The 14824-nt window shown below is 43.5% G+C and overlaps 1 protein-coding gene across 1 annotated transcript in view; it reads left to right on the forward strand.

Moving 5' to 3' along the window:
- The window catches only part of me1 (malic enzyme 1, NADP(+)-dependent, cytosolic), a 120182-nt gene that overhangs the window by 62412 nt on the left and 42946 nt on the right, over positions 1-14824 (forward strand). Inside the window, exon 4 of the mRNA XM_036973913.1 lies at positions 9917-9992. Within this exon, the coding sequence (XP_036829808.1) occupies positions 9917-9992 (76 nt within the window). The remainder of the gene's footprint in view (positions 1-9916; positions 9993-14824) is intronic.

Here is a 14824-nt window from a genome sequence, read left to right on the forward strand (position 1 = left end):
CAAATTTTACTTTGGCCTTTATTCGGAATTCAATCGCTCACTTTAGGTTATTTGAAAATGAAATAATCTCCAATACAGTTATTTTTTAAACAAAGTGATTATTATTAATTAATTTTTTATTATTTAAAAGTCCCTTAGATATTCTCACAGATCAGATTTGCCCTAACAAAAAATGCCCCTTAGATCTTAATTTAGAATCCTCCAATCCTCTAAATCTAATTATTGGCAGAGAGTCACGTCATTGAAAGAAATACGTTTAGATATACTGTAGGCCTGTCATAGGCGACATGAGTCTCACTAGTGTTGAGTAATGTGCTGTTAAAAGTGGTGTAGGTCTTATTTATTTAAAAAGCATATTGAAGTTAGAAGCAATATTTGCAGCATAGCATACCCGCTGTGGTCATCTATTTCGGCACCGTTTCCGTTTCGTAAATAACGTGACACAACTTTTACAGGAAGAACCACTGTAACTGGCCCTGTCCTTGATATGTGCAACGCACTGAGCTCGCTGTGGGGGTCAAATGTAGCAGCAGTAATTGGTCCGGATGAGCCCTTCCCAGCTAGCGAGTTTATTCTGTCTAGCTGGCAACCACAGCAGCATGACACTATTTAAAACTTGTAAAAGAAAGTGATGTTTATTTCGATGGGCAAGGCAGAAATAACTTGTAGTATTGGTCACCTTCTGGATGTCACTGTGACATGCAATTAGTTAACGTACCGACAAGCCGGTGCAAATTCCCATTGCAACGATGTTGTATCGAGGTGCTATGTAGTTGGTTCCTATCAGGCAGGCTAGGCAGCTGTATCACATGTGGTAGTTAACGTGGCCAATTAGTTTTGTCCCACTTGATTTTATTTTGAGTAGGATAGCGGCCTACACAATAAATCATTTGTAATATTGCATACTTCGTAGTAGCCATCTGGATGTCACTGTGATAGTCTAATGTGCTCAATGGGAAGAGTTTGCGCTGCAAGAGGGCAACACAACATCAAGGGGAAGAGTGTCCTTTGCTTTTGCTCTCGCTGGGGGGGGGGGGGGGGGGGGGGGGGGGGGCTGTCCGGCTGTTTAGTTTATTAGGATCCCATTAGCTACTGCACATGCAGCAGCTACTCTTCCTGGGGACCCGCATAAAATGTACAAATACATAACAAAGTACGAATCAGTCATAGACGAGAACAACATAATACATTATTACATGCCAAATAAAATAAGTTATACTTTATATAGTAAAGACACCAAGGGACAAAAATATATTATTTACACAATATTCATATTCTTATATACAGTACAGTTACATTCTTGATACACTGATACAAGATTTTAAAAATGTAAGTTAAACTTGCTTTTTGCCTGCGTAACCTCTGGTGGCAGAGTATTCCATGATGACAACATTCTATACATACCATTAACTGAGCGACGCGTTAAATAGGTTTTTGGTTTGGGTACTGTGAAGAAACCTATAGTGGCATGTTTACTGGGGTATGTAAATAGACTATACAAGTGGTTAGGCATTTTCAACACACAAATGTTTCTTAAAAAGACTAGAAGATAAGTAGTCAGGCTTGTTGTTGATGTTAGTTCTGTGTGTGCAGTTAAGGGGAATGGTGTGCTGCTTTGTTTTAAGACGGCTGCAAATTTGCTATGTCTTTCGTTGCTGCACCTGACCATATTACAGGACAGTTATCAAGATGGGACAAGATCAAAGCCTGGAACAAATAGTACAGTTGATCTTTGTCAGACATACCTCAGTAATTGAGAGGGATGTCGCTAGATAGTGTAGCCATTACCAATATGCAGTATCAGACCAGGGTGATGGTTAAAATGCGGCAATTAATGGCGGTATTTTTTAAATATATATACATAACAATTACTCTGATCAAAACTGAATGATTCTGAACACTCAAGTCCCAACTTCGGCAGACAATCTTCAAATTCTCGATTTTAAGTTTTTAGCCACAAGCATAAACTAGCTAGCTGCATTCTTCTCCACTCGACTCTCAGCTGTGTCACATAAGTCATCAATTTGGACATCAGGCGTGTCCGTACAGCCTATCCCGGCTTCCTTAGTGCAATGTCATTCTTTTGCATGTCATGTGAAACCTGCTTTGAGTTAGTTTTAACTTTTAGTTTCAAGATAAACAAACACAATTAATGAAAATAGCCATTTTTATTGATATTGAGTCTGTTGCGTCTGCTGCTGTGTGCGAGTACAGTTTGACCCTTGCCTCCATCTCCAGTTCGTTAAGCCATCTAGTGTCATTTGTATCTCTCTCTCTCTCTCTGCTGTGTGTGCGTGATGTGCCTTTTGCTATCTGTCACTCAAATGTCGAGGGGCTGCAGTTCATTGGTTGAACTCCAATTCCTAGGGGGCTGGGGCAGGTGGGGGAATATGTAGGGAAAATGGCGCTGTACAGCTTTCAGAAAAACAGTCACTTTCAAACTAGGGATTTCGTGGCTATTTGAGGTAAGACAGTAATTCTGCTCATAAATGATGCATGTATGAACTCCAAATTGACACATCCAGCCCAAAGAGAGAGGTATAAATTATACTTAGTTGCAAAAGTTCCGTTGCATGTCTTTAAATACCGCTAGGAGAAGGAAGAAGATGAAAGCTGAAACCAGCGACCTCATGGCTCAAATATTGTACGGTCAGTCCTTTTCTTAAGCTTACAGTCCAATCTCTCTCTCTCTCTCTCTCTCTCTCTCTCTCTCTCTCTCTCTCTCTCTCTCTCTCTCTCTCTCTCTCTCTCTCTCTCTCTCTCTCTCTCTCTCTCTCTCTCTCTCTCTCTCTCTCTCTCTCTCTCTCTCTCTCTCTCTCTCTCTCTCTCTCTCATATTATTCTTAAGAGGGATGACAGAGAAGCTGGATGGCCAGCATGTGCTCAACCGCACACTGCTATCTTTCCAGTCTATTGACAGAAGTTATGTTTTGGAAGGAGACAAAGTAGTTGATTTCCCTTGTGACACAAGGGTATTCCACAGTGTTCTCTGTTTTGGAAAGAGTGAAGACCAGAGATATTTGCTATGTCACAAACTCCCCCCTCTCTCTCCCAAATGAAAAATATCTCCAGTCCAAACAGATGATTTCTTTGCAGAGGAAAGTTATTGCCTTCACTGCATTGTCCTCATTATTATTCTAGACCATTGGCTTACAGCGATGTGGTGAAATAAGACCATTACTAATGACCATCTGAGAGTTTTGATCTTTTGTTATTTGTGACTTCGTGTTTCAGTTAGTCTGAAGGCCATTTGAAAAGAGCTGAATCCTAGTTTCATTACCCAGCAGCTGGACAAAGTTGGAATAAGCAGTTTTTTTAAAGCTGCTTTGAAAATAATCTCCACTGGGATCCACAGACGTTTTTCATATTCCATTTGTGTGGAGTCTCAGCAGATTGGAAATCGGTCTGTGTGGTGCAACACATTGTATTCTAGGTCTTGAATGTGTTAAATTACATGTTATTGTTGATGTCATTTGTCCTTATGGAAATCTTTGAGAGCAGACTGCAATGCTTCATCCTTAACTATGCACTGGAACACACACGTGCACACCCTCAGTCTTGTACAGCTAACCTTTTGGGGACACACAGTTCAGTTCCATTCAAAATCCTGTTTTTCCTAACTCTAACCTGTACTCTTACCATACCCTAGCCCTAACCCGTACTCTTACCCATACCCTAGCCCTAACCTTAACCCAAAAACCTAACCTTAACCTTATCTCCTAACCCTAAAACTAACCCTAGCCCCTTACCCTTAACGTAATTCTAACCCTTACACTTATTCTAACCTTAACCCTAGACCCCCTAGAAATAACACTTGACCTCGTGGGGACTAACAAAATGTCCCCAGTCAAATTTTTGTTTGTTTACTATTCTTGTGGGGACTTCCGGTCCCCACAAGAATAGTTAAACAGGTCCACACACACACACCCATAGGATTACATCACTATGGGAGGTATCTGTGTCTCACCATCTGTGAGAGCTTGTCAGTGTAGGGTTACAGTCATAGCCCTTTGTGTGTGTGTGTGTGTAACTGACAGGGTTACACACACACACTCATAAGCCTTACAGCATTTCAACAATGCCAGCACGTATTCTTAATGAGACTTTAATTACTCTAACAGTAATACCGTAGGTACCTGGCTACCATAACATGTATGCTGTGTTGCTGTCACAGGATCCAGAAGTGGATACTGCACAGTATAACGGTACTGTACATAGCTGTCCACTCTATGCCTGTATCTGTCCACTTCAATCACAGATGCACATTAAATGAAGGCTAGTATCAATGGCATTGTAGGTATGGAAACTGTCCCAGATGTTTTATGTAACCCACTGTTTGGTCCTTGGCTTTTTGCCTGGTAAAAGCACTTAGAAGTCTCTCTGAGTGACATTTTAGAATGCATTCAATATCCTATTAACATTGACAAAGAAAGTTTGCATTGACCAGCACATAACTGCCACAGGTTGTTTCACCTCCCATTGCATTCTCACTGTGCTCACACACACACACACACACACACACACACACACACAGCTCACACACACACAGCTCACACTGCTTAGTGACAGTTTAGCCGTTCAGAGGTTACGGCTAACGAGCAGCAGAGAGAGTCTTGAATGGGGTGAGCGGTGGCGTGCAGGGGGCGGATATATTTTGGGTGAGTGGCTGGCTCCCTGTGTTTGTTGAGGACACGGGTCGGTAGTCTGTCAGAAGTTGGTGTCTCTCTGGGGCTCTGGCCATGTTGTGGGTCAAGTGTAGAGAGCAGCTCCTGCTGGGGCTGGGTTGTTGCTGCGGTCCCACTCTCGGCACACACTCCCTGGGTTGTGTTTTCTGCTGGGTTGTGGGGTCAGCGGTATTGCTGATTCAGCCCGGTGCTGTTTTCTTTCCTTCTCTCTCGCTCTTCCTTCAATCCGCTGGTCTCTTGTTCTCTCTCTCTCTCTACACAGTCTCTAAGGAGGAACTACATAGGCTGGCTCAAAACATTACCTTTCTGTTAACGAAGACTATACCATTGTCGTGACTTTACTGTCATTAATCTGATCCACTAACAATGTTTAATTGTTACCCGACTAAATGAATCATGTAACAATTAACTCATTAGGATTTGGGGCACTACGAGAGTGGTTCTTTAAAGAGTTAACATCTCCCAAATGAATCTCTATGACATCTATAAACAGTCAACTTATTAATCGTAACCTCGTATCATGTCATCATTCTGAACAGTCGTAACCTTGCATCTGCAAAAACCTGAGCCTTAGTTATGATTCAGGACTACACATTGTTATAGTTATTTAGTTACTAGCTAACTAAATGGTAACACAGGATAAACATACACACTTAAAACATTAGAAACAGGTCCTTAGTGGACTGACAACAATATGGCTACTTGTTGCAAAATGACATGTAGAGGGTGAAAGAGAAGAGGGACAGAGACAATGTTAGTACATTTAGAAACTACTCACACATTGCACATGAACCGTTGCCCGCTTGGAGTAAGAATCACACATGTATTAACGTGGAAATGCCTTGGTTTGCCATGTATCTCTTCTAACCGGACCTTCTTGGAAAGAGGGTTGGTTGGGCCTTTTCGAGGGCACGCTTGTAAAGCTCTGATTTCCCAAAAGGGGTCCCCACCTGTATTCTGTCGTTATCCTCTGCAGTCGTCCAGTGACTTGTTGTGTAGTCCTGAACAGAACTATAGAGTTTATTCTGATGAGAGTAGCATAATACGATGATTTGATCAGAGTCCCACTTAAATTTGCTTTTCTAGATACTTCACTTAGGACAGCTAATCAGCCGTACCAGTGATTGTCCGCGAGGTGACTTTATCATCTCTACCTCGTGTTGAGATTCAGCGTTCAAACCACTTTAAACTTGAGCTGCAGCTCAACGTCTCTATGGTCTGATATGTTAATTCTTAACCCATAATTTTATACAGTTTATTCAAAAGGGGCGGTTCTGTCAGGCTGGCATGCTCTCTGACCTCACTCAGGGGCGTAACTTGTTACTTGTACAAAGTTTTATAAAAGTATTGTCTCTTATGGCTCCTAAAATTGTCCCTCTTCACTAAAACACTTTCTAACTTTTCATGCACAATGCATTGGATGGGCACTGCACACATAGTGGGTATACTTTAAGGTACAGTATTTCCTTTATAACACTTAATAACAACACAAACACACAATATGACATTAGTGTTCTTTTAGGTCACCTCTGCCCATTCACCACGTTCTATGTTAGAAATATTGTTCCAATAGGTGCTTTTGAATGTGTTTGTTTCATTGGGAAAAAGGGAAAAATCTTCTTAAGACAAAGGCTCATTCCCTGGGTGAATTTGGAGAGATAGGTCCTTGATTTACAACAGGGTGTGAGCTGTCAACCCCTACCAGTTCCCTTCTCCCCCCCCCCCCCCCCCCCCCTCGTGGGTGAGAGGTGGTCTGGTTGAAGTGATTTATTGCAAAGCTGGTCTGACCTATTTGGGTCCTCACAGGACAGTCATGACACATTCCACCTATCAGTGCTCAAGTGCTTACAGACAGTTACAAACTCCACAAACACCCCTCACCAACCTCATTCTGTATCCATCTCAAGGTGTGCATTCTTTAAACACATTTGATTTCTCATATACATTGTTAAACAGTATTGTGTCTCCTTCCTCTCAAGATGACCTTTAATTTTTACACCTGGATCCAGATTAGGTGATTCTGAGAAGTACTATGATTGTGAGTATGGGGTCATTAGACTCTTGGTGAGAAAGCTTGACTCTCACCCCCTTCTCACAGGAATATCTCATCCCTTTCCCTTCAGCCTAGGAGATGTGGCTGAAGATTGTTCTAGCAGCTTATCAGAAGAATGTCCTATTATAACAGCAGTACTGTTCCTAAGGGATGGAGAAGGTGCTGGAGGCCCTGTACAGATGTTTAGAGGGGGTCAGGGGAAATGCGTCAGAGGCGCTGAGACACCTCCCTCATCTCAGGGACATGGGGTCTCCCACTACAGATTGGGAAACTGACAGACAGTGAGAGGGGAAGAGAGAGAGAGAGAAAGAATGATGGGAGAAACCGGAGACAGATTGGGAGAATATGTGAGATATTTGAACAAATAATAGAGCTAAAATGCTGTATTAAGGAACATCTATGGTCATAATGTGTTAAGAGCCATGTCCATGTCTATCACATATCAGACAAGTCATTTTCACCAACACCAGTGAATGGGGTCAGTCCAGCCAGTAAGGACCATCCCCTACCAACATCAACATGCTCCTTTCCCTGGCCTGGATCTCTTAGCTGTGGGATTGGCAGCAGATCAGCTCTGCCCCACGGACGCTGCAGGCAAACACACCCAGCAGGCCTCACACACTCCACGGACACACTGCTCACAGGCTCACACACACAGCAGGCCTCATACACTCCACGGATACACTGCTCACAGGCTCACACACACAGCAGGCCTCACACACTCCACGGACACACTGCTCACAGGCTCACACACACACACAGCAAACAAATCCAACTCTTCACAGCTGTTTAAATGCCACAGAGACCGACTGATCAAATGTTCCACCAATGAAGCGTGTCAAACATGACTGTCGCAGGGGTATAAAGGCTGGAGACAGGCGCAGGAATACATCTGGGTTTTTAATACACCCAAAACAAACACGTATGCAAAACACTGGGGTGTAGCCAAACAAAAGAGCGAGGGTAAACCTCGTAGAATGACACCGGACGAGATCAGTAATGCACAAAACATGCAGCACAGGCTGAGACAACGCACAGGTACTCACACGACCAACGGACATGGGAACAATAATCGACCGCCCAATGGAAAACAGAGGGCACATTTATACAATTGCAATCAGGGAAATGGGGACCAGGTGTGCGTAATGACACAGTTCCAGAGGGATCCGTGACAATGACGTGAGTGTGTTTGTGTGCATGTGTTTGATCACTGATGGTCAAACACATATGAGTTGTGAGTTGTTGCTGATTGTTAGCGTTGTTGCTGATCGTTAGCGTTCTCGTTACGTGAGTGACCTCTGGCAGCCATTGCTGGTCCAGTTTAAACATTTTAAAGAGTGTGACTGACCGTGGATGTTTTGTTTTTATGTCTCTCATCCTTTCAATCTTTTTATTTTGCTGTAAAATCACATTTCCATCCCTTCTCTTACCTGCTCTTCATTTCCTCATTGTCTGTTTCTTTCTCTCTATTCTTATTTTGGACATGTCGATTCAGATTCATCAGAAATGTGGCAGGAGGACACAGTGTTTACCAATGGAGGCCAAATATGTAGAGCCCCGGGGTGAGTGACGTGGGTCACCATGTGTGAGAGGCTCTCTCTCTACCTTTTTAACTGAAGTAATGTGGCCCCCATACTGACTGGTCCTCTATCAGCCTCGTACACACATACACGCATGCATATAGATGTATACGTGCGCTCACACACGCACATGCATGCACAGTCACACAGACACACACGTGCAAACAGACATGCACGTACACACACACACCACGGAAACTAACCCAAAACCCAAGTTTCAACTCCAGAGGTTTCCATTTCTAAATTAAATGATGTAGTAGAAAGGTTTGCATGTTTCCAGTTTCTCAGGGGGATGAAATGTGACCCCTCATTTTTAGCAAACTATTCATGGCTAACCGAATCTCACAACAGAATCCAATGCTATAATCTAGTGGGCCTTGATACAAGAATTGTGTCATCAGGTTTCAGGTATGACCCAGATGCAGACAGTGCTGAAGAAATAACAATTTATTTCTAGTACAGGGGCAGGGAAACGACAGGTCAAAGGCAGGCAGGGGTCAGTAATCCAGAGAGGGTGCAAAGGGTCCAGAACAGCAGGTAGTCTCAGGGTCAGGGCAGGCAGGGGTGAATAATCCAGTGAGGTGGGGCAAGGTATAGAACAGCAGGCAGGCTCAGGGTCAGGGCAGACAGAACGGTCAAAACCCAGGAAGGGACTAGTAAACAGGAGCAAGAACAGACAGGAGCAGGGGAACAAACGCTGTTAGATTTCACGAAACAAAACGAACTGGCAACAGACAGAGAACACAGGGGAAGATGGGCAGCACTTGGAGGGGGGTGGAGACAAGCACAAAGACAGGTAAAACAGATCAGGGTGTGACAGGTTTGTCAATACTATTAGACTTGTTGTACTGTCTCTGTACTGTTATTGTCTCTAGTTACCTAAGTCTCGCAGGTAAGTTAATACCCAGCCATGACATTGGGGTCAAGCTCAGCTGAAACTTTACAGTTATCATTTTTATGTGACACGTTCATGTCTCTCTTCTTCTTTCCAAAACGTTTTGTGTTCTGATTATTTTTTAATAGGGTTTTGGTCTGTTTGGTGCTTCACATTTTCCTTCTCGCTTTCCAGATTTGATCTGTGTTTTTAGTTTCTGGGCAGATTTGACAATATAGATGTTTTTTTTAATTGTTGCTGGCACTTATGGAGATGGTGGTGCCTCCACATCGTAGGCAGATGGCTTTGTTGGACCGATCTGAAACCCTTCTGGGCTGGACCTCCCACTCCGTGGGCCTACACACACGCACACAGACTAAGCGTATCTGTCTAGCTTTTCCTGGAGCAGAGTAGCACTAGAGGGGTCCCTGCCCCAGCGATCCATTTCCCAGGTGACATCTGCTCTGGGACATTACAGCACAAGTAGAGGGAAAAATTGGATTTTAAAAGCTACCGAAATGGTGCTTAAAGTTAATTCCAAGCTTCCACTCAGGTATCAAGGAACCATTTGACACTGAATGCAAAAGACAATGTTTTTTTTCTCCGTACTGAGCAAAAGTATAGTATTTCCTTATGTTGGTAATCAATGCGCGATGGAAAAGGCACTGTAAACAGTTTATCTAGTCTCACTCATTATAACTCATCTGATCTCTGATCTGTTCCAGGGGGCTTTTCATCACCATCCATGACCTCACTCACATCTCCACCGTGCTCCAGAGCTGGCCAGAGAAGGACATACGTGTAAGTCTATAGTCAAACCTGAAATGGCACCCTTTTCCCTATATAGTGCGGAAATACGTTGTGTCTGAAATTGCACCCTATCTCTCTATTGGGGGTGCTATGCCCTTTACACTGTTAGGCCTAGTTGTTCTGTCTGACGGCTTAAGGCAGGTATTGCTACTGGGTATGCAGGGTTTTGCTCCAGGCCTGTTGTATATTACACACCTGATCCAGCAACTCAAGATCCTGGTGAACTGCTAAATAGTAGAATCAAGTGTGTTAGATCAGGGTTAGAGTGAAAATCTGCTCTGCAACAGAGTGGCTCTCTAGGAGGAAGATGGGAAGCCCTGGCTTAGAAGTCAGGGGTTTGCATCTTTGGTAATTCTGGGATAACTGGGGATAGGCACCAGTGGAGGATGGTGGGAGGAGCTATAAGAGGACATATGGTTTCCATATGTTTGATAGCGTTCCATTCATTCAGTTCCAGCCATTACAATGAGCCCATCCTCCTATAGCTCCTCCCAACAGCCGTTACTGAAAGGCACACATACACTACATGACCAAAGGTATGTGGACACCTGCTCGTCGGCCATCTCATTCCAAAATCATGGGCATTAATATGGAGTTGGTCCCCCCTTTGCTGCTAAAACAGCCTCCGCTCTTCTGGAAAGGCTTTCCACTAGATGTTGGAACATTGCTGCAGGGACTTGCTTCCATTCAGCCACAAGAGCATTAGTGAGGTTGTGCACTGATGTTGGGCGATTAGGCCAACGACTTTGGCAGTCGACTTTCCAATTCATCCCAAAGGTGTTCAATGGGGTTGAGATCAGGGCTGTGTGCAGGCCAGTCAAGTTCTTCCACACCGATCTCGACAAACCATTTCTGAATGGACCTCGCTTTGTGCATAGGGGCATTGTCATGCTCAGAAAAGGCCCTTCCCCAAACTATTGACACAAAGTTGGAAGCATAGAATAGTAGAATGTCATCGTCTGCTGTAGCTTTAAGATTTCTCTTCACTGGAACTAAGGGGCCTGGCCCGAACCATGAAAAACAGCCCCAAACCAGTATTCCTCCTCCACCTAACTTTACAGTTGGCACTATGCATTGGGGCAGGTAGCGTTTTCCTGGTATCCGCCAAACCCAGATTCGTCCGCTGAACTGCCAGATGGTAAAATGTGATTCATCACTTCAGAGAACGCGTTTCCACTGCTCCAGAGTCCAATGGCAGCGAGCTTTACACCACTCCAGCCAACGCTTGGCATTGCGCATGGTGATCTTAGGCTTGTGTGCAGCTGCTTGGCCATGAAAACCCATTTTGTGAATCTTCCGACAAGCAGTTATTGTGCTGACTTATCTTCCAGAGTCAGTTTGGGACTCTGTTGTGAGTGTTGCAACCAAGGACAGATGATTTTTATGTGCTACGCGCTTCAGCACCCAACGGTCCCATTCTGTGAGCTTATGTGGCCTACCACTTCTTGGCTGAGCCGTTGTTGCTCCTAGACGTTTCCACTTCGCAATAACAGCGCTTAAATTTGCTCTAGCAGGGCAGAAATTTGACGAACTGACTTGTTGGAAAGACATTCTACTGCCAATGTTTGTCTATGGAGATTGCATGGCAGTGTGATCGATTTTACACACCGGTCAGCAACGGGTGTGGCTGAAATAGCCGAATCCTTAAATTTGAAGGGGTGTCTACATACTTCTGTATATACAGTGCCTAAGGAAAGTATACAGCCCCCCATGTCATTTTCCACATTTTGTTACGCTACAGCCTTATTCTAAAATTGATTAAATAAATAAAAAATCCTCAGCAATCTACACACAATACTCCATAATGACCACGCGAAAAGTTTTTTTTTTTTAATTGCCTAAAAAAAAAGAAAATAAAAATACCTTATTTTACATAAGTATTCAGCCCCTTTGCTATGAGACTCAAAAATGAGATCAGGTGCATCCTGTTTCCATTGATCATCCTTTAGATGTTTCTACAACTGGATTGGAGTCCACCTGTGGAAAATTTTATTGATTGGTCATGATTTGGAAAGTTACACACCTGTCTATATAAGGTCCCACAGTTGACAGTGCATTTCAGAGCATAAACTAAGCCATGGGGTTGAAGAAAATTTCCGTAGAGCTACGAGACGGGATTGTGTCGAGGCACAGATCTGGGGAAGGGTACCAAACAATGTCTACAGCATTGAATTTCTCCAAGAACACAGTGGCCTCCATCATTCTTAAATGGAAGATGTTTGGAACCACCAAGACTCTTCCTAGAGTTGGCCACCCGGCCAAACTGAGCAATCAGGGGAGAAGGGCCTTGGTCAGGTAGGTGACCAAGAACCTGATGATCACTCTGACAGAGCTCTAGAGTTTCTCTGTGGAGATGGGAGAACCTTCCAGAATGACAAGCATCTCTGCAGCACTCCACCAAACAGGCCTTTATGGTAGAGTGGGCAGACAGAAGCCACTCCTTAGTAAAAGGCACATGACAACCCGCTTGGCGTTTTCCAAAAGGCACCTGAAGGACTCTCAGACCATGAGAAACAATATTCTCTGGTCTGATAAAAATAACTAACTATTCAATTCTTTGGCCTGAATGCCAAGCATCACTTCTGAGGAAATCCCTATGGTGAAGCATGGTGGGGGCAGCATCACGCTGTGTGGATGTTTTTCAGTGGCAGGGACTGGGACACTAGTCAGGATTGAGGCAAAGATGAACTGAGCAAAGTACAGAGAGATCCTTGATGAAAACCTGCTCCAGAGTGCTCAGGACCTCAGACTGGGGCGGAGGTTCACCTTCCAACAGGACAATGACCCTAAACTCACATCCAAGACAAGTCTCTGAATGTCCTTTAGTGGCTCAGCCAGAGCCCAGACTTGAACCAGATCAAACATCTCTGGAGAGACCTGAAAATAGCTGTGCAGCAACGCTCCCCATCCAACAGAGCTCAAGAGACTCTGCAGAGAAGAATGGGAGAAACTCCCCAAATACAGGTGTGCCAAGCCTGTAGCGTCATACCCAAGAAGACTTGATGCTGTAATCGCTGTCAAAGGAGCTTCAACAAAGTACTGAATAAAGGGTCTGAATACTTATGATAAATAATTTCAATTATTTTATTTTTAATAAATTAGCAAACATTTCTGTAAACCTGTTTTTGCTTGGTCATAGTTGGGTATTGTGTGTAGATTGATGGGGAAAAACAACAAAAATTGAATCAATTTTAGAATGAGGCTGTATCACAAAATTCAAAAGGCACTCGCACATTTGCACACTGAGCAATCTTATTTGCAGGTGCATGGCAACAGTTGGACAAGATGAAGAAAAAAGGAAACCGCACACTGCTCTTGGTAGTATCACTGATATTTAATCAAATCAAATCAAATGTATTTATATAGCCCTTCGTACATCAGCTGATATTTCAAAGTGCTGTACAGAAACCCAGCCTAAAACCCCAAACAGCAAGCAATGCAGGCGTAGAAGCACGGTGGCTAGGAAAAACTCCCTAGAAAGGCCAAAACCTAGGAAGAAACCTAGAGAGGAACCAGGCTATGTGGGGTGGCCAGTCCTCTTCTGGCTGTGCCGGGTGGAGATTATAACAGAACATGGCCAAGATGTTCAAATGTTCATAAATGACCAGCATGGTCGAATAATAATAAGGCAGAACAGTTGAAACTGGAGCAGCAGCACGGTCAGGTGGACTGGGGACAGCAAGGAGTCATCATGTCAGGTATTCCTGGGGCATGGTCCTAGGGCTCAGATCCTCCGAGAGAGAGAAAGAAAGAGAGAATTAGAGAGAGCATATGTGGGGTGGCCAGTCCTCTTCTAGCTGTGCCGGGTGGAGATTATAACAGAACATTTAATAAGCTTACGTATCGGCCTCATGGCCTTCGTCAAAGCTTTAGTGATTTTTATTTTATTTGCACCCTTATGTAGACCTGGCCCCACCCACATCCGTTCCACACATGGAAAGGGGTTGGAGGTGAAGGAAAAACAAACAAGTGCTACCAAATATAACAACATGCATTTCATAAATATTACAAAACTGTATAAATAAGACGTATTAAACACATCTGTAAAGCCACAATGAGGACATAGCAAATTTTCATTAATCATTGGGTACATTGTTCGAAAAACATCAGAGTAATCTTAAATAGGCACATAATTGATATTCAAATTCACAGCATAACATACATAGGCATTTCATGATTAAGTCCGTTAGGAAATAATGTCTGGAGGGTGAAAACTCCAAAACATTCTCTTTTACTCAGAGTATTATTAATATCTCCTCCCCTATCTGATATCTTAACTTTCTCTATGCCACAGAATCTAAAGGTAGAAATGCTTCAGGTCATTGAAATGTACTGTGACTGGATAATCCCTGTCGTTTCTCCGGATTGAACTTTTATGTTCACTAATTCTCTGTTTAAGGCTGTAACGAAACAACAAAATGTGGAAAAAGTCAAGGGGTCTGAATACTTTCCAACTTTCTCATAAATCGTGCATTGATGTCAATAAGTTCAACAGACATCACCAGTTAGGATCTGGCCTGTTTGAGGCCATTACAACCAACTGAGCTCTAATATGCCAGTACAGCTATGTGCAAAGCTGAAGAACATACGCACATCCAGGTACATTCCACGGGTGCTGGAGTTGTAGGCAAAACTCGTGGAAAACAGACAGGACAACGCAGCACACTACTGCACATGCTCACAGGTGATAATTATTTACAACAGCGTTTCGACCCGTAGGTCTTCATCGGGCATCCATATCAAGTCATGAGCTTGTCATATATAGTCAGTAGGAAGAATCTTCCAGGTATTCCTGGCATGGAAAGATAAACCTGCTGCAGCCG

This window comes from Oncorhynchus mykiss, chromosome 3 (genome assembly GCF_013265735.2).
Source record: "Oncorhynchus mykiss isolate Arlee chromosome 3, USDA_OmykA_1.1, whole genome shotgun sequence".
Lineage (NCBI taxonomy): Eukaryota > Metazoa > Chordata > Actinopteri > Salmoniformes > Salmonidae > Oncorhynchus > Oncorhynchus mykiss.